The sequence below is a fragment of the Pezoporus flaviventris genome, unplaced genomic scaffold (assembly GCF_033815535.1).
Source record: "Pezoporus flaviventris isolate CSIRO_AGI_PZ_B2104156 unplaced genomic scaffold, CSIRO_AGI_Pfla_v1 ptg000123l, whole genome shotgun sequence".
Taxonomy (NCBI): domain Eukaryota; kingdom Metazoa; phylum Chordata; class Aves; order Psittaciformes; family Psittacidae; genus Pezoporus; species Pezoporus flaviventris.
In genome coordinates this window covers 608,582-632,657 of record NW_026892671.1, presented here as the reverse complement: position 1 = coordinate 632,657, position 24,076 = coordinate 608,582, and the positions used below count along the sequence as shown (strand labels likewise).

Below are 24,076 nucleotides of genomic sequence, written 5' to 3'. Positions count from 1 at the left end.
CAGGGACACCTTCCACTACAGCAGCTTGCTCCAAGCCCCTGTGTCCAACCTGCCCTTGAACGCTGCCAGGAATGGAGCACTTACCACTGCTCTGGGCAACCAGAAGTCATGAAGTAACGTGTGCCTGTTCCTGAGCTGCCCAAGTTATTTCTTCACGATGATGCCAGCACCACAGACACACAATACCATAGTCCTATTCTATTATCCCAATGAAATATACACATGAGCACAGGTAGAGCAGGTCAGATTAGATGAACCCATGTCAGGAAACAGAAAGGCAACTGGGACTGACCTCAGTTGCCTGAACATTGACCATTAACACCATGGAGGGGCCCCTCGGTCTCCCTCTGAGCTTTCAGATGTTGCTCCAAAGCAGCCAAACCCTTCTGAAAGTGGCATGATGCACATGTCAAGTGCATGGCAATGTCCTGGGCCCTTCAGGACAGAGCAAATAGCACCACATATCTATATGAGGGCAACCAAACCTGACCTGGAGCATTTCACTGCATCTGTATCCTTCCCTGCAACTTAACTGGTAGTTTCCACCACCACTTACAGGAAAGCATGCAGAAAAAGGGGTTTCTTAGTTCTTCAATTATCTTTTCCTTTTCTTTTATAAAGTTTTAGTCCAACTGAAAGGAAAACTAAAACAAAGCTTTCAAGACTGTTGGGAGGAGGGATTAGGAGATCTGGAGTAGTTTCATCTTCTTCAAATTTAGGTAAATAAAAGTTGAGTCATTAAATCAGAGTTTTGTGTCCCCACCTGTGCTCAGTGAAGGTGTGTTTCTGTACCTCCTTTTAGACTCATTAAATCAACCAGGTTGGAAAATTCCTTCAGGCTCACCCAGTCCAACCCTTACCCCAGCACTGCCAAGGCCACCACTGACCATGGCACTGAGGGCCACATCTACACAGTGTGTGAACACTTGTAGGGATGATGACTGCAGCCGTGTCCTGGGCAGCCTGTTCCAATGCCTGAGCACCCTTTGGGGCAGGAATTGTTCCTCAGCTCCATCTAAACCTGCCCTGGTGCAGCTTGAGGCTGTTTCCTCTTGTCCTGTCTTTTGGATTAAAACAAACTGAAAATAGGTTTGAGAGGGGCAGCTGATCCAGTTTGACCTCTAGGAGGCCTTCACATCCTGACTGGAATTCATTTAATCTAGAGAAAGCTATTCGGAGATGCACATACCATGGAGAGACGGTGCATGGTACAAATCCTTCTGATGTTCAGACCTGCTCTGGACCACATCCATCCTCACCAGCTGTCCTAGGATGTAATAAAACATCCTCTTATTCCCATCCGTTCTAGAAGGGTCCTGACTATCTCATAACTAGGCAAGGAATTTTAGATGTTGAGTCAGGTGACCCCATTCCCATGTTTATTCTCCAATCCCAAATTCATAATGGTAGGAATAACAGTTTAAGGACATTTTTAACAGGTAAAGAACTAAAGAGAGACACAAATAAATCCATCCCAAGACAACTAGCAACAAGAAATTCAATGTATGAAGTGTCCTTGAGGAGGCCCAAAAGTGAAGAGAAATGCAATGAGCTTCCCCAGCTCCCTTTATTAGGGGTCAAAAGCAGGAAGGGACAAAGCAACCCATTAGCAAGAACCACATTATCTGCACATGTCATGAAGACAGGGATGTGTCTTTAAAGAGAGAGTAGGACCAAGCTTGTATGGGCACAGAAAGCCCTCCAGCAGGCCTGAGATCCAGGCTTTCACAATACAAGCAGTCACAGCTATTTCCATCACAAGTGATGCTGCTCACTTTGCCAAAGCAAGAAGTGGTCCCTGGGGACCAAGCACCCTTCCAGGTGTCATCAGCTTTAACAAGACCTTCTGGGGTTTACCAAGGAAGTTTCCTCATCACCACAAAAGCTTCTCAGAAGACTTGGATGTGACTTCCCTCACTCTTCATAACAAGCCATCAGAGATTAATTAGCTGGGGATAACAAGAAAGAAACTTTCTTCTTTGTTAACAGCAAAGTTCACTTCTACAGCTGCCTTGCTTGACAGAGATGGTTCATGCCCAAAGCCAGTGAGTTGGAGGGTCAGTGCGTAAGGCATGTTTGTGTATTAAGGACAATTTCATGGGCCAGGATCATAGAATCCCAATCTGCTTTGTGTTGAAAGGGACCTTAAAGCTCCTCCAGCTCCAACCCCTGCCACGGGCAGGGACACCTTCCACTGGAGCAGCTTGCTCCAAGCCCCTGTGTCCAACCTGGCCTTGAACACTGCCAGCGATGGGGCAGCCACAGCTTCTCTGGGCACCCTGTGCTAGCACCTCAGCACCCTCACAGGGAAGAGCTTCTGCCTAAGAGCTCATCTCAGTCTCCCCTCTGACAGGTTAAAGCCATTCCCCCTGGCCTTTTCCTGCAGGCACCTGTCCTAAGCCCCTCTCCATGTTTCCTGAAACCCCTTTTAGGCACAGGTTTATGGGGAAAAGTTCCTTTCTTATGGCTCTAAAAATAGCAAACCAACACTAGTATCTTCTAGGCAATAATTTCCTATCCATCCATGCAGAATAGAAACCCCTCATCAGGAATTTAATATCTGCTATTAGCAACCTTTATAAAAGCAAACACACAGCCAGAATGCTGCCGACATCCATTTTTCTTTCCTATTCTGTCCAGGAAGTGATTTATGCATGCTGAGCTTTGAGGCTCTACTGCATTAGACATTATTGACCAAGAGAAATGATTGAGGACAGGTTGGATGGTGATTGCAGCAACTTGATCTAGTGGAATGTGTCCCTGCCTGTGGCAGGGAGCTGGAATTTCATGAGCTTTAAGCTGCCTTCCAAACCAAACCATTCTATTATTGTATGAGAAGCTGCTTGCACCTCCCCACTTTTGAGTGGGGTTTCTGAAGGACCTCAACACATCAGCACAGTGAGCTGATGTTTCCCATTAGACTTAAACTTACTCTTCAGGCGATGGCCTCTGTCTGCTCTGAACACAACCCACATTGTAGCTGTGTCTGCACATCACTCTTCACTGCAAATGCAGAGCACCATCCACTTTTTCCAGAAGAAATCCCTGATATGCATGTTTAAAATAGAGCCAAGCTGAATCAAGGCCCCCAGATGCATCCTTGTCTCCATAAGGGGAACCTTCTGTGACTAATTCAGATGTGGAAACCTACAATTAGATACTATTGCTCCTTTGACCAATGTGACTCAACCATCAAACCCTGGAATGAGAAATCATGAGTAAGCTGCAGCTGGGATGGAAAATAAGCTTGGCCTGGATGGACAGACATAAGGAAATGAAGGAGTGATAGGGTAGTTCCGGACAACACTGAGAGTCTTTGAGCCATGAAATAAGTTGGACATGTCTGGATACAACATATGGCCAGAAGCATGGAGCATCTGTGTCATCAGCACCAGATGGCATCCAAGGAAAATCCAACCCTGCTCAGAGAGTGCCTTGAAAGGCTGTTCCTGCACCAAGTTGGGTGACTGCTTATCACAGGAGATGAAATTTCACCTTGCTCCTAGGTCAGCATGCTGGCAGCTTTCCATGGTGCAGGCCAATCCAGAAGAGCAAAATGACCAGCTTCCCTGATATGGAAGCTTAAAATAGATCCAAGCTGAATCAAAGGCCCCAGATGCATCCTTGTCTCTATAAGAGGAACCTTCTGTTTCTAATTCAGATGTGAAAGCCTACAGTTAGATAGGATGACTCCTTGGACTGATGTGACTCAACCCCCAAACCCTGGAATGAGAAATCATGAGTAAGCTGCAGCTGGGATGGAAAATAAGCTTGGCCTGGAGGGACAGATATAAGTTAATGAAGAAGTGATAAGGTAGTTCCAGACCACACTGAGAATCTTTGAGCCATGAAACAAGTTGGGCACGTCTGCATACAACATATGGCCAGAAGCATGGAGCATCTGTGTCGTCAGCACCAGATGGCATCCAAGGAAAATCCAACCCTGCTCAGAGAGTGCCTTGAAAGGTTGTTCCCGAACCAAGTTGCGTGACTGCTTATCACAGGGAATGAAGTTACACTCTGTTTCGAGGTCAGCATGGTGGCAGCTTTCCATGAAGCAGGCCAATCCAGGAAAGCAAGACACCCAGATACATCCTATGGAGGAAATAAGTATGTTTCCTATGAGGAAAGAAGTAGATGGGCACATGAAGCTGAGAGCTGGTCGTCATAAGGTTCCCCACCACCATGGTGTTGGAGATGAGTAAAACAGTTCCAAAGAGCAGCTTCTACACGTTGGGGAAGCCCAAGAGGACAAACGTGGTCACACTCAAGTGCTTTCCTCCAGCCACTCTCTTGGCAGCAGGAGACAAAGAAACATGGCAAGAGGTTGAATCACTTCTCCCAGCTCACAGGAACACACAGTGCATGAGGTTAATGCAGGATTTGGGGTTTTCTTTAGGACTGCACCCAATTCCTGGGAGATAAAACCATGATGGTTGAAGGTCCTAAATAATATATTAAAAATAATACCTTGATAAAATAATAGGCAATAGTTCCTATATGGAAACAAATAATCTTAGAGCTTAAATCCTAAAGCTGTGGCTGGCCTGTTATGGAAAGGATTGGTCCTGCAAAACATAAGCATCTTCCCATGGGCATCCAAATTCTTTTTAAGAAGGAGGCTTGTTTGGGATGATTTCTTTGCTGTCTGTGGGAGTTGTTCTTATATAAGGACAAGTAAATACAATAATATCATGCCTTAATCTGCCACAAGAATTAGTGTTGCATTAAATAGATAAGAAATCAAATTGGAGTGATTTTCTGACTCTGTAGTGATGTTTGAGTCAACTAAAATGAGACCAGAATCCCTGAATGCAATTCCATGTACTTGTAGCTTCAAGGGAAAAACCAACCCCTTCTCATCTGAATTATTCTTCCATATATTTCTTCCTCTGTTCTTACTTCTATTTAAAGAACATGTATGTATGTATAGATGTACACAAGATGACTGCTGTTCATGTTAACCTGAAATATGCAGACCTTAAAAAGATGAGATGACCTTCAAATAAGCATATTGCCTGATGAGAAATGAGCATTCCTGCTCCTTCCCCTCCCACTCCCCTCTTTCCATCAGCCCCTTTTCAAGCAACATGACCATTTCTTCAGCACAATTCATCTTCTCCCTCCACCCTTGCCAAAGCAGCTTTTACTTCCCCATTCCCCAGCCTGTGCTCAGATGTTCATTGCACAAAGTCCCTTGACTCACCACCAATGCTCTTCTCAGGGTGCTGGTGGGTGCCTTTGCTGCAAGGACACATTGATGGCTCGTTTCAACTCAGTGGACACCACAAGAGCCTTGTCCCTCTCTGATAAGGTGCCCCCCAGCCTGTCTTAGTGCTTAGAGCAAGTCCTCCTCATAGGCAGGACTCAGCATTTTCTCTTTTTGAAGTCTGTCTGATTCCACCTGCCCATTTTGGACCTAAAACTGGCCCACAGCTTCTCTGGGCACCCTGTGGCAGTGCCTCAGCACCCTCACAGGGAAGAGCTTCTGCCTAAGAGCTCATCTCAAGCCACCAACATCTCTTTATCAAACCATCAATACTGGTAAAGGCAGACACAGAGATGAACTCACCAGTACTTGACGAAAATCTCCTTGTTTCTTCCACCAGGACCTCAGAAGGGTTCCTCCAAGTAATAACAGTGTCTAAAAGAAGCCATTCTAATATCTCCCAATTCTTTTTCAAAAAGAAAATAAAGATAACATGGCCAACAGTTTTAAAGGGAGTAAAACCAAAGTGAATTTCACCTTTTCATTTCTACATAGAATCATAGAATCGTTAGGGTTGGAAAGGACCTTAAGACCATCCAGTTCCAACCCCCCTGCCGTGGGCAGGGACACCTAACGCTAAATCGTATCACCCAATGCCTTGTCTAACCTGGCCTTGAACACTGCCAGGGATGGAGCATTTACAACCTCCCTGGGCAACCCATTCCAGTGCCTCACCACCCTAACAGGAAAGAATTTCCTCCTTATATCTAACCTAAACTTCCCCTGTTTAAGTTTTAACCCATTACCCCTTGTAATGAAGGGAATTAGCTCAGTTTCCAGCTACCCTGGAGAGAAAAGCTTGGTACTCTGTGTTCCTGGTTCTTCTTATACATCTAGATACCAGACACTGGAGAGGAACCACATCCTCAGTGTAGAATCCACACATTCAAAATCCAAGCCTTGAAATCCTTTCCAATCAAAATGGAAAAAAAAATGTTCCCCTTGCTTCATGACATTTTTACCTCACCAGCTAAGGGAGCCATACCAGACATCTCCAAAGAGGACAGCACTCACCCTCTTTTAGACATGACTTACATTACAAGCCAAACATGAAAGTCTCTCCTTATCTGTTTATGAGCCAAGGTCCCATTACAGCTAAGGAGACTCAGGCCAATGCAATGAGCAGAGCTCATTCAGATCTCTTCAGCTGGAGGAATGGAGGTGTCTGCCTTGCAGTGAGAGGAATGAACCCCACCAAATCTCCCTCAGCAATAAAGGGAGCTAATGGACACAGTAAACACATAGAGATGACATGGTGCATTCCAATTTAAGGGATAAGTGCTTCCCTAAGGACATAGGAAATGATTCCTAAATCCAATCACTAAGTACCCAAAAAGGGGAGGTAGCTCCTACCCAGCATTTGCTCAGCTGCCTTTAAACCAGATTTAACTACAATGAAAGCAGCTCCACCTGAGAGTGGGGAGCTAAAGCCATTAGGAGCTCCTCAGCAGGAATGCCAGAAGCCAGGTGCCTCATTGCCTGCTCATCATGACCCAGCAGGAAGATGCATTGCAATGCTGGCTGCTGCTTCTGCTTCCTAGAACCTCATGTGGTGTTTGCTCTGCTCTCCTGGTCAGATGATAACCCCATTGAAGGCAGTGGCAGCCCTTAGACACAGCAAACCACTGGTTTCCTTAAACACACACAACAAGGAGCAAAAATCTTTGGGGTTTGATATCAGCAGCTCCAATGTGAAGCCACAGTGAGCAGAGTGATAGGGTTGTAGCCACAGACTTGTGTTTTTAAGACACTAAGAGCTCATGTTCCTATTTAAACACTTGGTGATGGTGAAGGAGAGAGAAGCTGGACATAAAGTCATTGAATATTGTTGCAGAAGGCACCAGAGAGACCTTATTGTGGCCTTTGAATCCCTTAAGAGGGGCTACAAGAAATCTGGAGAGGGGCTTTGGACAAGGGCTTTTAGGGAGAGGCCAAGGGGAATGGCTTTAACCTGCCAGAGGGGAGACTGAGATGAGCTCTTAGGCAGAAGCTCTTCCCTGTGAAGGTGCTGAGGCACTGGCACAGGGTGCCCAGAGAAGCTGTGGCTGCCCCATCCCTGGCAGTGTTCAAGGCCAGGTTGGACACAGGGGCTTGGAGCAAGCTGCTGTAGTGGAAGGGGTCCCTGCCCGTGTCAGGGTTTGGAGCTGGATGAGCTTTAAGGTCCCTTCCAACCCAAACCATTCCATGCTTCTATGATTTCAGGGACAGATAAAAGATTAATGCAAGAATTAATGGTGTCCCATTCTTTTTCACTTGATGCCATCTGGAAGTTCTCCATGTGCGTTATCTTGCAGATGAGGGTAAATCTCAGATTTCCTATTGTGAATATGCAGCATGGGAAATTCCAGTTAGAAACAGAGGGAGTTAGAAAACCCCGCTGTAAGAGCAGTCAAACATTGACATAGGGGCCAGGGAGGGTGTGAAACCTCTGCCCCTGCTTGTCCCCAAGGCTCAGGAGGAAAACAACTGTCATCTGGGTTAAATAATAACCAGGGAATTATCAGGAAGCTCTGGGAACAAAGCAGGATTCAGCTGATTGACCCTGGGTGCCTGTTAGTTGTGTGTTGTTAAGAAATGAGAAAACCACTTAGATCCTGACTTAACTGAATCCAGCCATGGACCTTCTCCCTCCAGCCTATGTTAATGTGGGTCCTTAGGATAGTCCTAAGGCTCAGCCATGGCTCCAGGTTTCACCACGGTCCTGGCAGAGGCTGCAGCTCCATGGGCTGAGGTAATGCACAAAGTGATGTGTTTTGTGGTGTTTTATGTATACTGTGTTTGCCTACCACCATTCAGCTTTCTGAGCAGGAAATCAACAGGAGAGACATCAGGGCAGGCAATGCCATCGCTCCAGGCTGCCAGGGGCTGCCACGTATCAGGTCTGAAGGCTGCTGAACAGCACCACAGCTCCTGTGCTCTGTTGTGATCAGGCTGCCATGGAGATCATGGCTTCTGCTGATGGTGAGGAGAAGCAAGACATGACAACCCAATATGAGTGATAAGCAAGCTTCTACTTTACTCATGTCGCACATCGCTTATAGCCTCATAGTGTTAATTATGCCTACTAGTCACAACAGCATTGGTTAGTTCTAAATGGTTTCATTTACATTCTCCTCCCACATCCGGTTTCTGTTTTCAAGGATCTTCCTCATTACATCAGCTGCAATTCAGTTCTGGGTACTTTCCCCAGAGCTCAAGGACAGTGTGTCCTTCAGCTTAAGTCACGTACATGTGAGGCCTACACTTTGCTTTGCTCGCACAAGGCCTCCAAGGATTCATGGCCTTGCTCTCGGAGCCATTCTGCAACAGCTTCTATTGCTGCCAACAGGGGAATGGAAAGTAAAGGTGTGGTGCAGTGGATGGGGATTCCTTGATAGTTTCTGCCCTTTGGTGTGGATTCATCACTATCACTTCTTAAAACGCTTTCAAAACGCATTCGGTCATAACAGAGGTCACAGAAGTACCATATTTCACTTAAATTCTTTGCTGTCTAAAATGAAATGAGGTGAATGGTGCTGGAAATCATTTTGTCCATCAAAACTTAATAATACTGACTGCATGGCATCACACTTATTTGCTATCATTTCTGTTTTTCTTGCTAAAGGTGTTTTTGTCCTTTTCTTAAGGCCCTTAATGATTTAACAACACCATTATGAAATGAAGTTTGATCCAGTGGAACGGTAGAATTCACAGTTTATTCTCATTTGCCAAGCAAAAGGGAGAACAAAAAAGAAAAGATCTTTAAGTTCATGCACTCCAAGTGTTCCCTTGCCCTGTCGAGGCCACCCCTAACCCATGGCACTGAGGGCCTTTTCTATAGGGTTTGTGAGCACTTGCAGGGCCGGTGCCTGCAGCCCTGCCCTGGGCAGCCCGTTCCAATGCCTGAGCACCGTCTGGGGCAGGAATTGCTCCTCAGCTCCATCTAAACCTGCCCTGGTGAAGCCTGAGGCCATTTCCTCTTGTCCCATCCCTTGTTCCCTGGGAGCAGAGCCTAGCCCCCTCCTGGCTCCATCCTCCTTTCAGGCAGGTGTAGGCAGCAATCAGGTCCCCCCTTTTCCTGAGATGAAGAGAAGTGCATGCTTGTAGTTGTCTACCTGTGTCTTCGTTAGGTGAAATAAAGTACAAATTAACTAATTAGGTGAAATTAACTACTAAATAGAATTATCAAAGTTTAGAGAGTGAAATTATTTGTATTTTCAATCATATCACCCAATGCATCACATAAGTCTGGGTGCAGAAGACCCCCAACATGTTGTCCATACTTAACCAATACCTGAGCATCTACCCCATATCTCCATTCTGTCTGGCCCTAAACTTGCACCACTCAAGATCATCTTATTTTTGTGTGCTTCCTCAATGCCTCCTTCACCTCCTTATTCCTCAGGCTGTAGATCAAGGGGTTCAGCATGGGAGTCACCACGGTGTAGATCACCACAGCCCATTTATCTGCTGCTCTTGAGCTGTCTGAGCTGGGGAATAAATACATAAAAAAGCATGCCCCATAGAAGATGCTGACAGTGGTGAGGTGGGAGGTGCAGGTGGAGAAGGCTTTGCGCTTGCCCTCGGCTGAATTGATGCTCAGGATGGTGGGGATGATGGCCACGTAGGAGAGCAGGATAACCAGGATGCTGGACACACCAAAGAGAGATGCTGCAGTGGTCAGGATAATGTGGCTGAGGGTGGTGTCAGTGGTGGAGAGTGAGATGAGAGGGGAAATGTCACAGAAGAAGAGGTCGATGGTGCTGGAGCTGCAGAAGGACAGAGTGGACATGCTGATGGTCTGTCCCACACCATTGGTCAGCCCCACCAGGTACGAGGCAGTCACCAGCTGGAAACAGCACTTTGGGGACATGACAAGGGGGTACAGCAGGGGATGGCAAATGGCCACGTAACGGTCATAGGCCATTGAAACCAGCAGGAAGCATTCAGTTATCCCAAGAAGCTGAAAGAGGAAGACCTGAGCCACACACCCAGCATAAGCAATGCTCTTCTTCTCTGACATCAAGTCAACCAACATCTTGGGGGTGATGATGGTGGAAGAACAAAGGTCTACAAAGGCCAGATTGCCCAGGAAATAATACATGGGGAAGTGGAGGTTGGGGCTGGCCCTGATTAAGATGATGATGCCCAGGTTGCCCACAATGGTGACAACGTAGGTGAGCAGGAAGAGCAGGAACAAGTTCCCCTGAGTCACCGGGTCCTGTGTGAAGCCCGCCAGGCTGAACTCGGTCGCTTGGGTGCAATTGCTTTGTGCCATGGGCTGGATGGTGTTTGTGTGTGAGCTCCTGGCTGGGGCTTTCTTCTCCAAGAGGCAGGGATGTCCCAGGTGGAAAAGGCTCTGTGTGGTGGAAGCTGCTCAGAGACAGTCCTGCAGGATGGAAAGGGAGAGTTCAGGCACAGCTCAATGAGGGACAGGTTGGTGAAAGTCATGTGCCAGGACAGGTAGAACAAAGGGGTGCTCAAGCAGTTGAACACCATGGCACAACGTGGTTTGTGCTCCTCTGGCTCACCTTGAGATGTTGAGCAATGACCACTTTGGAAATCAGTGGGGAGGTTCCACTCACCCGAGTAGATTTACCTTAATGCTGCACTTAATCCCCTTCGTTAGTGCTGAACCTGGGGCTTGGAGACCATCCAGCTCAACCTGGAACATAGAGAAGCGTGGTGCTTTCACAGTGCAGAGTTGATCCTTCATCCTGTCATGGGCATTTGCCAACCACCTGCTTCTTCCCTCTCTGCTTTGGTTTCTTCCTAACTAGAACAAATTTGTGACCTGTGGAAAGTGCAGGTTGGACAGGGCAACCTGCTCTAGTGGAAGGTGTCCCTTGCCATCACAGGGGGTTGGAACTGGGTGAGATTTAAGGTCTCTTCCAACACAAGCCATACTATGATCCTATGCAACCTTACAGAGTGGTTAGTATCGGTTTCCCCTCCCTCGTGACACACTTTGTCAGGTCTAAAACCTTTTCATGGTTCTTTAACCTTTCCCTTGATTCTCCAACAGAAATGGGCAATCCCCAGAGCTCAGCAATACCTACTTGCACACATGTTTTGGGGAAAAAAACTCACCTTTTGGAGCTGCCTCATCTCAGCAATGGGGAGCACCCTGATTGTGCTGTACAGGAAAGCTTCTGGTGCTCATCCAGGAATCCTTTTTTGCTCAGAGGTGAGGAAGCCTCCTGAGGGTGTTCTCCACCAGGGTGATCTCCAAATCTGCCTTCTCAGCAGCAGCATGGGGAGCACACAGCACAAGCAGCTCCCTGGGAAGCCCAGAGCATCATCAAGAAACCCACAACCCTGCAGTAGGGCAGAAGATGAAGACAGGAGCTGCTGGCTGTTGGCAAGGGAGAACCACAGGAGAATGATGGGCTGAAAGATGCTGCCCCTCACTTACATCTCAGCTCTGTCTCTGCTGCCCTCCTGATGCTCCTGGAGAAGGATGTGAAGATGAATGTGCCTGGAGCTGTGTAGGGAGCCTGGGAATGAGCCAGCATCAGCAAACCCCCTTCCTATTTCAAGTGATGTGGGGATGTGGGGACTGTGAATCTCTTTGTGCCCCAGGAGGTGACAAAGCCCAAAACAGGTCATTATCTCTTCTCTGTGCTGCTTGGTTTGGAGAAGAAGTGTACCCAGAGGAGATGACATCAGCTTGAGCAAGCAACAGGGCTTTGGGCTCCCTTACAGCAAACCACAGAACAAGCCCAGCTTTGACATCCACTTCTGGAGCATTTCTGAGCAGTTACAGCTTCACAATGGCCATGATTGACATTATCATGGCAGGGAGATGAGGGGAACCTCACCAATGGGAGCTGGTACCAGGTCCATCAGCAATCCCAGCACCACAGACAATGAACCAGGTTTCCACCCATTTTCAATTCCTTGTACTCAAACCATAGCTCACAAGTTTGGCTGCAAAGGAGCCAACAGAAGATCGTGGTGACCTTACTAACGACGAGGTAAATGCTGTCCTCTACTTCTTGTCCATGCAAACATCAATGCTCACATCACTCAAGGCACTCAGGTTGGTCAGGAATGACTTGGCCTTGGTACATCTGGGCTGGCTGCTCATGGTCACCCTCCTGTCCTTCCTCTGCCTGGAGAGGGCTTCCTGGGGAATTTGGATCTTAACCTCAGTGGGCCTGAGGCAGCCCCAGTCCTTGTGCTCTCCTTGATGATGACGTTCACCTTCTTCCGCCCATCGTGCTGGAAGCACAAGAGACAAAGGAGAGCCTGAGGGAGCGGTGCCCAAAAGTGAAAGGAAGGAGATGGGGAGGAACAGTGAGGAGTGTGGTAAAGGACTGAAATGGGCAGCAACAGGGGAAAAAGGCCCTTTTGAAGGGTGCTTTAGGGTTGCCCTTGTCACTGGTGGCTCTGATGTATGCTCCCAAGCACATCACAGAATCCCAGAGAGGTTTGTGGTGGAAATGACCTTAAAGCTCATCCAGTTCCAACCCCTGCCATAGGCAGGGACCCCTTCCACTGGAGCAGCTTGCTCCAAGCCCCTGTGTCCAACCTGGCCTTGAACACTGCCAGGGATGGGGCAGCCACAGCTTCTCTGGGCACCCTGTGCCAGCGCCTCAGCACCCTCACAGGGAAGAGCTTTTGCCTAAGAGCTCATCTCAGTCTCCCCTCTGGCAGGTTCAAGCCATTCACCTTGGCCTGTCCCTACAGGCCCTGATGAAGAGTCCCTCTCTTATTCTATCTGAGTAAGTTGCTTCAAATGTTGTGTTCTCTTTTCTTGAGGGAATTGTCCAAATGTCTCTATTTTTCATGAAAACTCCATCAGAAACTTTGATTAAAAGCTTATAAAGTGAGCGTTTCACTTCACACCAACTTAAATTAGATTTTGACTGGTTGCCATTGCATTCATTCATTATTCATCACAGTTCTTTGCAGAAGACCACGGTTTCCAAAGGTACTTATTTTAACCACAAATTTATTCAGTTTGTCATTATACAAGTACATGTTCTTCCAGCAATTGTACAGTTCATTAAACAGAAATGGTGTGTTTGGATTAAATGTTAAAACCCCTCCATCTACTGTTTCATTTAGAGCATCTTCCTCCTCAATAATGTGATGACATACAGAAGAGGATGTGACATGGTCAAATCCACAAAGCACAGACCTGGTACTGAGCATCCAGAAAGGAAAAGATGTGAGGACCACACATCCCAGGAAGATTTTAGTTGGGACACACTTCTGGCCACATGTTAACCTATGTGTGCCTATCACAAGTCCTTAGCACTGCTCCAGCTCACTTACATGGGATAAATGTATTGGATGGTCATATCAGGTATCGCAGAATCCCAGACTGGTTTATGTTGGAAGGGACCTAAAAGCTCTCAACTTCCAACCCCTGCCATGGGCAGGGACAACTTCCACTTAGAGCAGTTTGCTCCAAGCCCCTGTGTCCAACCTGGCATTGAACACTGCCAGGGATGGGGCAGCCACAGCTTCTCTGGGCACCCTCTGCCGGCACCTCGGCACCCTCATAGTGAAGGATTCCTTCCACAAATCCAATCTGGATCCCCCCGGTTTCAGTTTGAACCCATCACCCCTTGTCCTATCCCTACACTCCCTGATGAAGAATTCCTCTCCTGCATCCTTGTAGCCCCCTTCAGACACTGGAAGCTGCTCTGAGGTCTCCAAGCAGCTTCTCTTCTCCAGGCTCAATAGCCCCAGTGTTCTCAGCCTGGCGCCATACGGGAGCTGCTCCAGCCCCTGAGCACCCTCGTGGCCTCCTCTGGACTTACTCCAGCAGCTCCATGGCCTTCTTATGTTCCCTGCAGAGAAGCACTTGGGGGTGCTGGTCAATGAGAAAAGGACCATGAGCCAGCAGTGTGTGCTTGCAGCCAAGAAACGAACCGTATCTTGGGCGGCATCCAAAGGAGAGTGGCCAGCAGGTCAAAGGAGTTGATCCTGCCCCTCTGCTCCGCTCTTGTGCATTGTGTGCAGTTCTTGTGTCCTCAACATAAAAAGGACATGGAACTGTTGGAACAAGTCCAGAGGAGGCCACGAGGATGCTCATGGACTGGAGTACCTCCCGTATGAAGACAGGCAGAGGAAGTTGGAGCTGTTCAGCCTGGAGAAGAGAAGACTGCGGGGAGACCTCAGAGCAGCCTTCCAGTATCTGAAGGGGGTCTATAGGGATGCAGGCGAGGGACTCGTCATTAGGGACTGTAGTGACAGGACAAGGGGTAACGAGTTAAAACTGAAGCAGGGGAAGTTTAGGTTGGATATACTAAAGAAATTCCTTCCTGTGAGGGTGGTGAGGCACTGGAATGGGTTCCCCAGGGAGGTTGTGAATGCTCCATCCCTGGCAGTGTTCAAGACCAGGTTGGACAGAGACTTGGGTGGCATGGTTTAGTGTGAGGTGTCCCTGCCCATGGCAGGGGGGTGGAACTAGGTGATGTTAAGGTACTTTCCAACCCTAACTATTCTAGGATTCTAGTATTCTATAGACACCAAAACTGTATCAGAACTGCAGGGGATACCAGAGCTGTATTGAACCTTTGGTCCTTCCCTCAGATCTTCAAGCTCACTTGGGATGAACAGTTATCAACCAGGCAATGGAGACAGTGGTCACTGCCTTACCTCAAGGCTGAGCCTCCTTTTTGTGGGAACTACTTTCATTTAGCACAATTTAAACACAAACCACCATGGTGCTGTCTCAGTCCTGCTATTAAATAACTGATACTTATTTGGATGAATTATCAAAGACTCAGTCCATGCTTAAAATCACCTGAAGCTGTTTGAAGGAACCATTCATTCCCCAGACTCCTTCTGGCTGCATCAACATCTGGATGCCTCATGAGGCTGGACATAGGTGAGGATCGCGGGTGCGTAGAAGATGGTGATGGCAACCAAGTGGGAAGCACAGGTAGAGAAGACCTTCAGCCTCCTCGTGGCCAAAGGGATCTGCAGGACGGTGTGGAGGATGTAGGTGTAGGACACCAGGATCATCAGGAGAGGGCCCACGGTGTTTAACACAGCATGGTAAACCTGGAAGACCTCATTTGTGCTTGTGTCTGAGCAGGAGAGCTGCAGGAGGCTGGGCAGCTCACAGAAGAAGTGGTTGATGCTCCTGGCCTGACAGAAGGACAACCTCCCTGCCAGCGTGATGTGCACCAGGGAGGTGAGGAACCCGATGGTGTACACCAGCATCATCATGCCATAGCAACGCGCCCTGGTCATGGTAGTGGTGTAGAGCAGGGCCTTGCACACAGCCGTGTATCGGTCGTAAGCCATTACCCCAAGCAGGAAGCTCTCACAGACAGCCAGAGCCACGAAAATATACATCTGGGCAAAGCAACCCCAAAAGGAGATGTGGCTTCTTCCCAGCAGGAAGGTCTCTAGAGCTTTTGGGATGATAGCAGAGGAAAGGCAAACATCCATGCAAGATAAGTGGGTCAGGAAGAAGTACATGGGGATGTGGAGGTGGGGGTCAGTGTTGATCAGCAGGATCATCGTCACGTTCCCCAGCACCATGAAAAAATACAGGGATAAGAAGACTGTGAAGATGGTGGTTCGTAGCTCTGGGGCATCAGAGAAACCCAAGAGGATGAAGCTGTTTAGAACAGTGAGGTTTCCTGTATCTGTCATTTCAACAAGTTGATGGATTTGGATTGAAATGAAAGGAATCACTGAAATACATAACTACAAGAGAAATAATGTGGAAGTTTAGTTGGAGTTTAATCCATAAAGTCAATGCAATGGAAAATGGTGTATTTGTAATCGTGTATTTCTGTGTGTAGCCCAAGATCTGAAGTCAAAGAGGTGAAGGAGCTCATTACACAGCCTGAAATTAAAAGAGAATAATTTTACCATGATTGATACACACATCACTAATGAAACACTGCAAAACATCACGTCTATCCAAATGTAATACAATAAAATCAAAGAAGTGCATCTCAAAATGTGGAAAACAGAAAAGATTTTGTATTTTCTTCACTGATTTCTGGGAATTTTAAGGTTTATTTTTCTCTCTTTTTCTCTCTTTTTTGTTTTTTTTTTTCAGAGTGGATCAGTGCTCTTCTGTAGCTTCATTACTTGTGCTGCATCCTTTTCAACAGCACACAAAGCCATGTACTTGAAATTTGTTCTAAGTTCTAAGTTTATCTGCTTTTGAAGAACCCCCAATATGCATAATGTTAAGGGAAAGCAGTGGACTTGGCTCCAGCAGAGCTTTGCTGTGGTTGCAGTGAGCTTCCTATGACCAACCCAAATATCCACCTAAGGGTGTAAAACACAAAATATGCCATATATAAACCTAAATCTTAAGGCTTTAGCTTGGATATTCTCATGCTAAAATATCGCTAAATCAGTTGTAGATGGCGTCAGGAACATTGGTGTTTTTGAAGCAAACTTACCCCGTACTAGGGCACTTTTATTCACGCCATGGGTTATCATAGAATGGTTTGGGTTGAAGGGAAATTAAAGCTCAGACAGCTCCACACCCTGCCATGGGAAGGGACACCTTCCACTAGAGCAGCTTGCTCCAAGCCCCTGTGTCCGACCTGGCCTTGAACACTGCCAGGGATGGGGCAGCCACAGCTTCTCTGGGCACCCTGTGCCACCGCCTCAGCACCCTCACAGGGAAGAACTTCTTCCTTATTTCAAACCTGATTTTCCCTGTTTCTGTTTAAACCCATCACCCCTTGCCCTATCAATACAGTCCCTGAAGAAGAGTGAAATTCAACATGCCATCAAAGCATGGGAGAGGTAGCATGACCAGGGTCAAACTGGACCCACCACCCATCAAACCCTTTTGTACCTGCTTGGTTAAAGAGGAAGGTGGTGGTGGATGCAGTGCCTGCAGCTCCTCCTGGAGACCATGCGATGGGTTGAAGGAGAGATGCCTGGGAGCAGGATGCTCCAGGCTGGCTGGTGGAAGGGTTTTATCTCACAGGAGGCATTACCTCAGAGGCTTGTGTTGTGCAAACTGTTCTCCCAAAGGACCCTCCTCCATCGGATAATTAGTTTGACTTGATCAGCAAAACAACCTCTCAATTCCTCTCTCCCCAAACTCCTTCTGGCTGCATCAACACCTCCAAGACCAGTTCTTCCCAGGAAGACAGGCCCAGGACAGTTTGCTTTGTATTTCCCCATCTATCACATACCTCTTCCTTTCAGTGTTTCCCTGAAGAAGCCCTTTACATCCACAGGGATCATCTAATATTGCATTGAAGGGAGCTGAAAACAAGCACAACAAAGCATCCTCTCTGTGGATGATTTGTGCTGGTCCTGGGGAGCCCTTTCCAGGGGACCCAGGCCAGCAGCACCCTGGCTGTTCAGGTGGAAGCAGGACCCCAGAACCCCCACCTAACAGCACTCAGGCCCTTTACACCCCTACTTAAATTTGCAGCAGAGCAGATGCTCAGACATGACTTCTCCCCATTTAGCACAAGGGCTTTGTTGACCAACAGACTGTCAGAGCTTTATTTCTTAGAATCACAGCCTGTTTTGTGTAGGAAGGGAGCTTAAAGGTCATCCAGTTCCAACCCTTGCCACAGGCATGGAAACCTTCCAGTAGAGTAGCTTGCTCCAAGCCCCTGTGTCCAACCTGGCCTTGAACACTGCCAGGGATGGGGCAGCCACAGCTTCTCTGCGCACCCTATGCCAGCGCCTCAGCACCCTCACAGGGAAGAGCTTCTGCCTAAGAGCTCATCTCAGTCTCCCCTCTGGGAGGTTAAAGCCATTCCCCTTGGCCTGTCCCTACTGGCCCTTGGCCAAAGACCTTCTTCAGGTTTCCTGTAGGCCCCGTCAAACACTGGAAGCTTCTCTGAGGTCTCCACACAGCTTCTCTTCTCCAGGCTGAGCAGACCCAATGTTCTCAGCCTGGCTCCATATGGGAGGAGCTCCAGCCCTTGACCATCCTCGTTGCCTCCTCTGGACTTGCTCCAGCAGCTCCAAGTCCTCCCTGTGTTGGGGACACCAGAGATGTATCAAACCCTTTGGTCCTACCCTCAGTTCATAGAATCATAGAATCGTTAGGGTTGGAAAGGACCTTAAGATCATCAAGTTCCGAAGCCCCTGCCGTGGACAGGGACACCTCACACTAAACCATATCACCCAAGGCCTCGTCCAACCTGGCCTTAAACACTGCCAGGGATGGAGCATTCACAACCTCCCTGGGCAACCCATTCCAGTGCCTCACCACCCTCACAGGAAGGAATTTCTTCCGTATATCCAACCTAAACTTCCCCTCTTTAAGGTTTAACCTGTTGCCCTTGTCCTATCATTACAGTCCCTAATGAAGAGTCCCTCCACAGCATCCCTATAGGCCCCCTTCAAATACTGGAAGCTGCTTTGAGGTCTCCACACAGGCTTCTCTTCTCCAGGCTGAACAGCCCCAACTTCCTCAGCCTGTCTTCATACAGGAGGTGCTCCAGTCCCCTGATCATCCTCGTGCCCTCCTCTGGACTTGTTCCAACAGTTCCATGTCCTTTTTATGTTGAGGACACCAGAACTGCGCACAATACTCCAGGTGAGGTCTCACAAGAGCAGAGGAGAGGGGCAGGATCACCTCCTTCGACCTGCTGGTCACGATCCTTCTGATGCAGCCCAGGATACTGTTGGCTTTCTCGGCTGCAAGCACACACTGAAGCCGGCTCATGTTCATTTTCTCATCTACCAACACCCCCAAGTCCTTCTCTGCAGGGCTGCTCTGAATCTCTTCTCTGCCCAACCTGTAGCTGTGCCTGGGACTGCTCCGACCCAGGTGTAGGACCTTGCACTTGGCATGGTTAAACCTCATGAGGTTGGCATCAGCCCACCTCACAAGCGTGTCAAGGTCCCTCTGGATGGCATTCCTTCCCTCCAGCATATCAACCAAACCACACAGCTTGGTGTCATCGGCAAACTTGCTGAGGGCGCACTCAATCCCACTGTCCATGTCAGCAACGAAGATGTTGAACAAGACCGGTCCCAACACCGATCCCTGAGGGACCCCACTCGTTACTGGTCTCCAGCCGGACATTGAGCCATTGACCACAACTCTTTGTGTGCGGCCATCCAGCCAGTTCTTTATCCACCGAGTGGTCCATCCATCAAATTGAGCTTTTGGGATGACAGCAGAGGAAAGGCAAACATCCATGCAAGATAAGTGGATCAGGAAGAAGTACATGGGAATGTGGAGGTGGGGGTCAGTGTTGATCAGCAGGATCATCATCAGGTTCCCCAGCACCATGAAAAAATACAGGGATAAGAAGACTGTGAAGATGGTGGTTCGTAGCTCTGGGGCATCAGAGAAACCCAAGAGGATGAAGCTGTTTAGAACAGTGAGGTTTCCTGTATCTGTCATTTCAACAAGTTGATGGATTTGGATTGAAATGAAAGGAATCACTGAAATACATAACTACAAGAGAAATAATGTGGAAGTTTAGTTGGAGTTTAATCCATAAAGTCAATGCAATGGAAAATGGTGTATTTGTAATGCTGTATTTCTGTGTGTAGCCCAAGATCTGAAGTCAAAGAGGTGAAGGAGCTCATTACACAGCCTGAAATTAAAAGAGAATAATTTTACCATGATTGATACACACATCACTAATGAAACACTGCAAAACATCACGTCTATCCAAACGTAATACAATAAAATCAAAGAAGTGCATCTCAAAATGTGGAAAACAGAAAAGATTTTGTATTTTCTTCACTGATTTCTGGGAATTTTAAGGTTTATTTTTCTCTCTTTTTTGTATTTTTCAGAGTGGATCAGTGCTCTTCTGTAGCTTCATTACTTGTGCTGCATCCTTTTCAACAGCACACAAAGCCATGTACTTGAAATTTGTTCTAAGTTCTAAGTTTATCTGCTTTTGAAGAACCCCCAATATGCATAATGTTAAGGGAAAGCAGTGGACTTGGCTCCAGCAGAGCCTTGCTGTGAATGCAGTGAGCTTCCTATGACCAACCCAAATATCCACCTAAGGGTGTAAAATACAAAACATACCATATATAAACCTAAATTTTAAGGCTTTAGCTTGGATATTCTCATGCTAAAATATCGCTAAATCAGTTGTAGATGGGGTCAGGAATATTGGTGTTTTTGAAGCAAACCTACCCCATACTAGGGCACTTTTATTCACACCATGGGTTATCATAGAATGGTTTGGGTTGAAGGGAAATTAAAGCTCACACAGCTCCAAACCCTGACACGGGCAGGGACTCCTTCCACTAGAGCAGCTTGTTCCAAGCCCCTGTGTCCAACCTGGCGTTGAGCACTGCTAGGGATGGGGCAGATACAGCTTCTCTGGGCACCCTGCGCCAGCACCTCAGCACCCTCACAGTAAAGCACTTCTTCCTTATCTCCAACCTGAATTTCTCTGTTTCAGTTTAAAGCCATCACCCCTTGCCCTATCGCTACAGTCCCTGAAGAAGAGTGAAATTCAACATGCCATCAAGCATGTGAGAGGCAGCAAGACCAGGGTCAAACTGGACCCACCACCCATCAAACCCTTTTGTACCTGCTTGGTTAAAGAGGAAGGTGGTGGTGGATGCAGTGCCTGCAGCTCCTCCTGGAGACCATGCGATGGGTTGAAGGAGAGATGCCTGCGAGCAGGATGCTCCAGGCTGGCTGGTGGAGGGGTTTTATCTCACAGGAGGCATTACCTCAGAGGCTTGTGTTGTGCAAACTGTTCTCCCAAAGGACCCTCCTCCATCGGATAATTAGTTTGACTTGATCAGCAAAACAACCTCTCAAGTCCTCTCTCCCCAAAGTCTTCCTGGCTGCATCAGCACCTCCAAGACCAGCTCTCCTGCAGAGACCTACCCCTGAAGACAGGCCCAGGACAGTTTGCTCTATCCTTGCCTATCTATCACATACCTCTTCCTTTCAGTGTTTCCCTGAGGAAGCCCTTTACATTCACAGAGATCATCTAATGTTGCATTGAAGGGAGCTGAAAACAAGCACAACAAAGTATCCTCTGTGTAGATGGCTTGTGCTGGTCATGAGGAGTCCTTTCCATCAGGTGCATTTATTTCCATACACTTGACTAGTGATTGTACAACACTTTGGTCAAAAGCATTGGCTCAAATCGTGGCTGCTTTGAGGATATAGCAGGATGAAGTCAGATTTCCCAGTCTTCATCTGAAGAATCCCGAGTGCCGGTGTGCCCTGAATGCTTCTCCTAGATGAAGAGACATTATAAACTCTTAGTAGAAATATTAAATGATAACCTTGCCCCAGACATTTAGAAAAGACAAAGAATGGGGCAATGAGAGGAGAAAACCAAGCTATGAAAGTGTGGGGAAGGAAGAAGGAGAAGTATACAGGTGGCTTTAGATGTTTTCAACGTCAACCTGTTTTTCTGCTTGAAGGCACCAGACTGACAGTCGGGGAGATGCACTGGAGGAGGGTAGAAAAGGATTTCTGAGTGATTTTGAATGTCTTTCTTCCCCATTGAGTACTGGGCTAAGACCAAGGCTCGTGAAGTGGGAAAATCAATATAACAGAGGGAGAAATAACCCTCAACCAAATTTAGAAAAGAAGAACAATATATAATTCAAAGATTATTGAAAAGAATTGAATGAATTCAAAAACAGGCACTAAGAATACATGGGTGCACATGTGCAGGGTGAATAATGCAGCTTGAAGTCCCAGAAGCAGACAGTCCCATCAGCTTTGTCAGGATACCCAGGCCAGCAGCACCTTGGCTGTTCAGGAGGGAAGAAGATCCTCCATTGTAACAGCACTCAGCCCCTTTACACCCCTACTTAAAATCGCAGCAGAGCAGAGCCTCAGATATGACTTGTCCTCATCTAGCACAAGGGCTTTGTTGACCAACAGACTGTCAAAGCTTTATTTCTTAGAATCGCATCGCAGTTTGTGTTGGAAGGGACCTTAAAGCTCATCCAGCTCCAACCCCTGCTATGGGCTGGGACACCTGCCGCTAGAGCAGCTTGCTCCAAGCCCCTGTGTCCAACCTGGCCTTCAAAACTGGCAGGGAAGCAACATCCTCAGCTTCTCTGGGCACCCTGTGCCAGCACCTCAGCACCCTCACAGGGAGCAACTTCTGCTTAACAGCTCACCTCAATATCCCCTCTGTCATTTCACGTGAAAAAAACTTGTGGTCTGGACTTGAAATACCTGGAAATATCAGTTAATATTTCCTTAAAACCAGAAATAACACCAGAAATCATTTGCTAATATGAAACATGAGCTCAGATACCAGTTGGTTTGATGCCAGCAGGGCAAATCCATCACCTTCTCCCTTTTGCTCTCTGAACCCTGAAAGAAAGTTTATTGTTATGTTTAATAGCATTTAAATAATAAAATATATTAATTTCAAGCAATATTTAAGTAACACTCACTTTGGACAACAACTTTCTTTCCAATACACAGTCACTGTCAGGTTTCAGGCTGCAGCCTGAGAAAGTCCTGTCCATGCCAGCACAGAATGTAGCCTTGGTTTAAGGAGAAGCGTGTTTTCCAGGTGTCATGCTTCCAAGTATGTTTAGTCCCTGCTTTGTGAAGGTGCTATATCCACCCGTCCTTGAAGGTAAATATCCACCCATCCTTGAAGGTGTTATATCCAGCCATCCTCTTCAACGTCCAATATCCAGCCATCCCTGAAGGTGCAATATCCAGCCTGCTTCTTCTCACCAGGGCAGGGTAGCCCTCTCCTTTCAGCTGACTAGGAACCATGAAAGGATAAAGAGCAGAGGACTCTACTTTTTGCTGTCCTCATGGTGTTCTTCATATCCGCATTTCTTAGGCTGTAGATGAGTGGGCTCAGCATGGGGACAGCCACAGAGTACAGCATGGAGACCACCTCGTCATGCTTCGAGGACTGCCTGGAGCTGGGGTGCAGGTACATGAAGAGGGAGCTGCCATAGTACAAAGCAATGGAGATGAAGTGAGAGGCACAGGTGGAGAAAGCTTTGCGTTGACCAACCACAGACCGCATCCGCATGACAGTGGAAAGGACCTACAAGTAGATGAGGATGAAGACCGGGGTGATCAGTACCTTGAACCCCACCACGGCAGCAACCATCACCTCGATGGCAGTGGTGTCAGAGCAGGAGAGGGCTAGCAGTTGTGGTCCATCACAGAAGAAGTGATTGATCGTCTTGGACCGACAGAACGGGAGACGAGATATGGAAACCGTGTGTATGGTAGAGCTGATCACGCCAGCTAAGTAGGCACCAGCCAACATCCCAATGCAAAGCCTTTGGGACATGACCGTGGAGTAGAGAAGGGGGTTACAAATGGCCATGTAGCGATCGTAAGCCATAGCAGCCAGCACATAGCACTCGGTGGTGGCACAGGTTGCAAAGCAGAAGAGCTGAGTGGCACATCTAATGAAGGAAATCACCTTCTTCTCCACTAGAACATTGAGCAAGGCTTGAGGGATGATGGTAGAGGACTAGCAGACATCCAGGAGAGACAAGTGGCTTAGGAAGAAGTACATGGGGGTGTGTAGGCAGGAATCCGTTCTGATTAATGCAATTAATTGCAGGTTTCCTATGAAGGTAACCACATAGATGGCAAGGAATAAGACAAAGCACATCACCCGCAAGTCTTCCCTGTTTGTGAAACCCAGGAGAATAAGCTCAGAGGGGGACGTATAATTATCTTCAACCCCAGTGAACCTATAAGCAGTTTGCATGGTTTATGTCTTCAAATTGAAATGCTGAATAGGCCCAAATCCCTCAATAATGTTAAGAATGTCAGGTTTTGTCTATCAATCAGTTACACCACTTACATACATACAAGTCAATATAAGGTAAATTCTCTTTGAGAGAGGAAAACACCAAGTTCCTAAGGCTAAACACCACAACCATCACGAACACGCTTAGAAGCAAGTAGATATT

General features: G+C 47.4%; 2 protein-coding genes across 2 annotated transcripts; both read right to left on the bottom strand.

The window, feature by feature from the left end:
- Positions 1 to 9,599: 9,599 nt before the first annotated feature.
- LOC133282439 (olfactory receptor-like protein COR3) lies at positions 9,600 to 10,526 on the bottom strand. Its single transcript, XM_061478441.1, has one exon. It carries the CDS (start codon positions 10,524 to 10,526, stop codon positions 9,600 to 9,602), a length of 927 nt encoding a protein of 308 aa, XP_061334425.1.
- A 12,370-nt stretch (positions 10,527 to 22,896) lies between these two features.
- LOC133282438 (olfactory receptor 5T7-like) lies at positions 22,897 to 23,871 on the bottom strand. The gene is given in 1 exon segment (XM_061478440.1): positions 22,897 to 23,871. A coding segment is annotated over 1 exon segment (975 nt).
- Between the last annotated feature and the right edge of the window lie 205 nt (positions 23,872 to 24,076).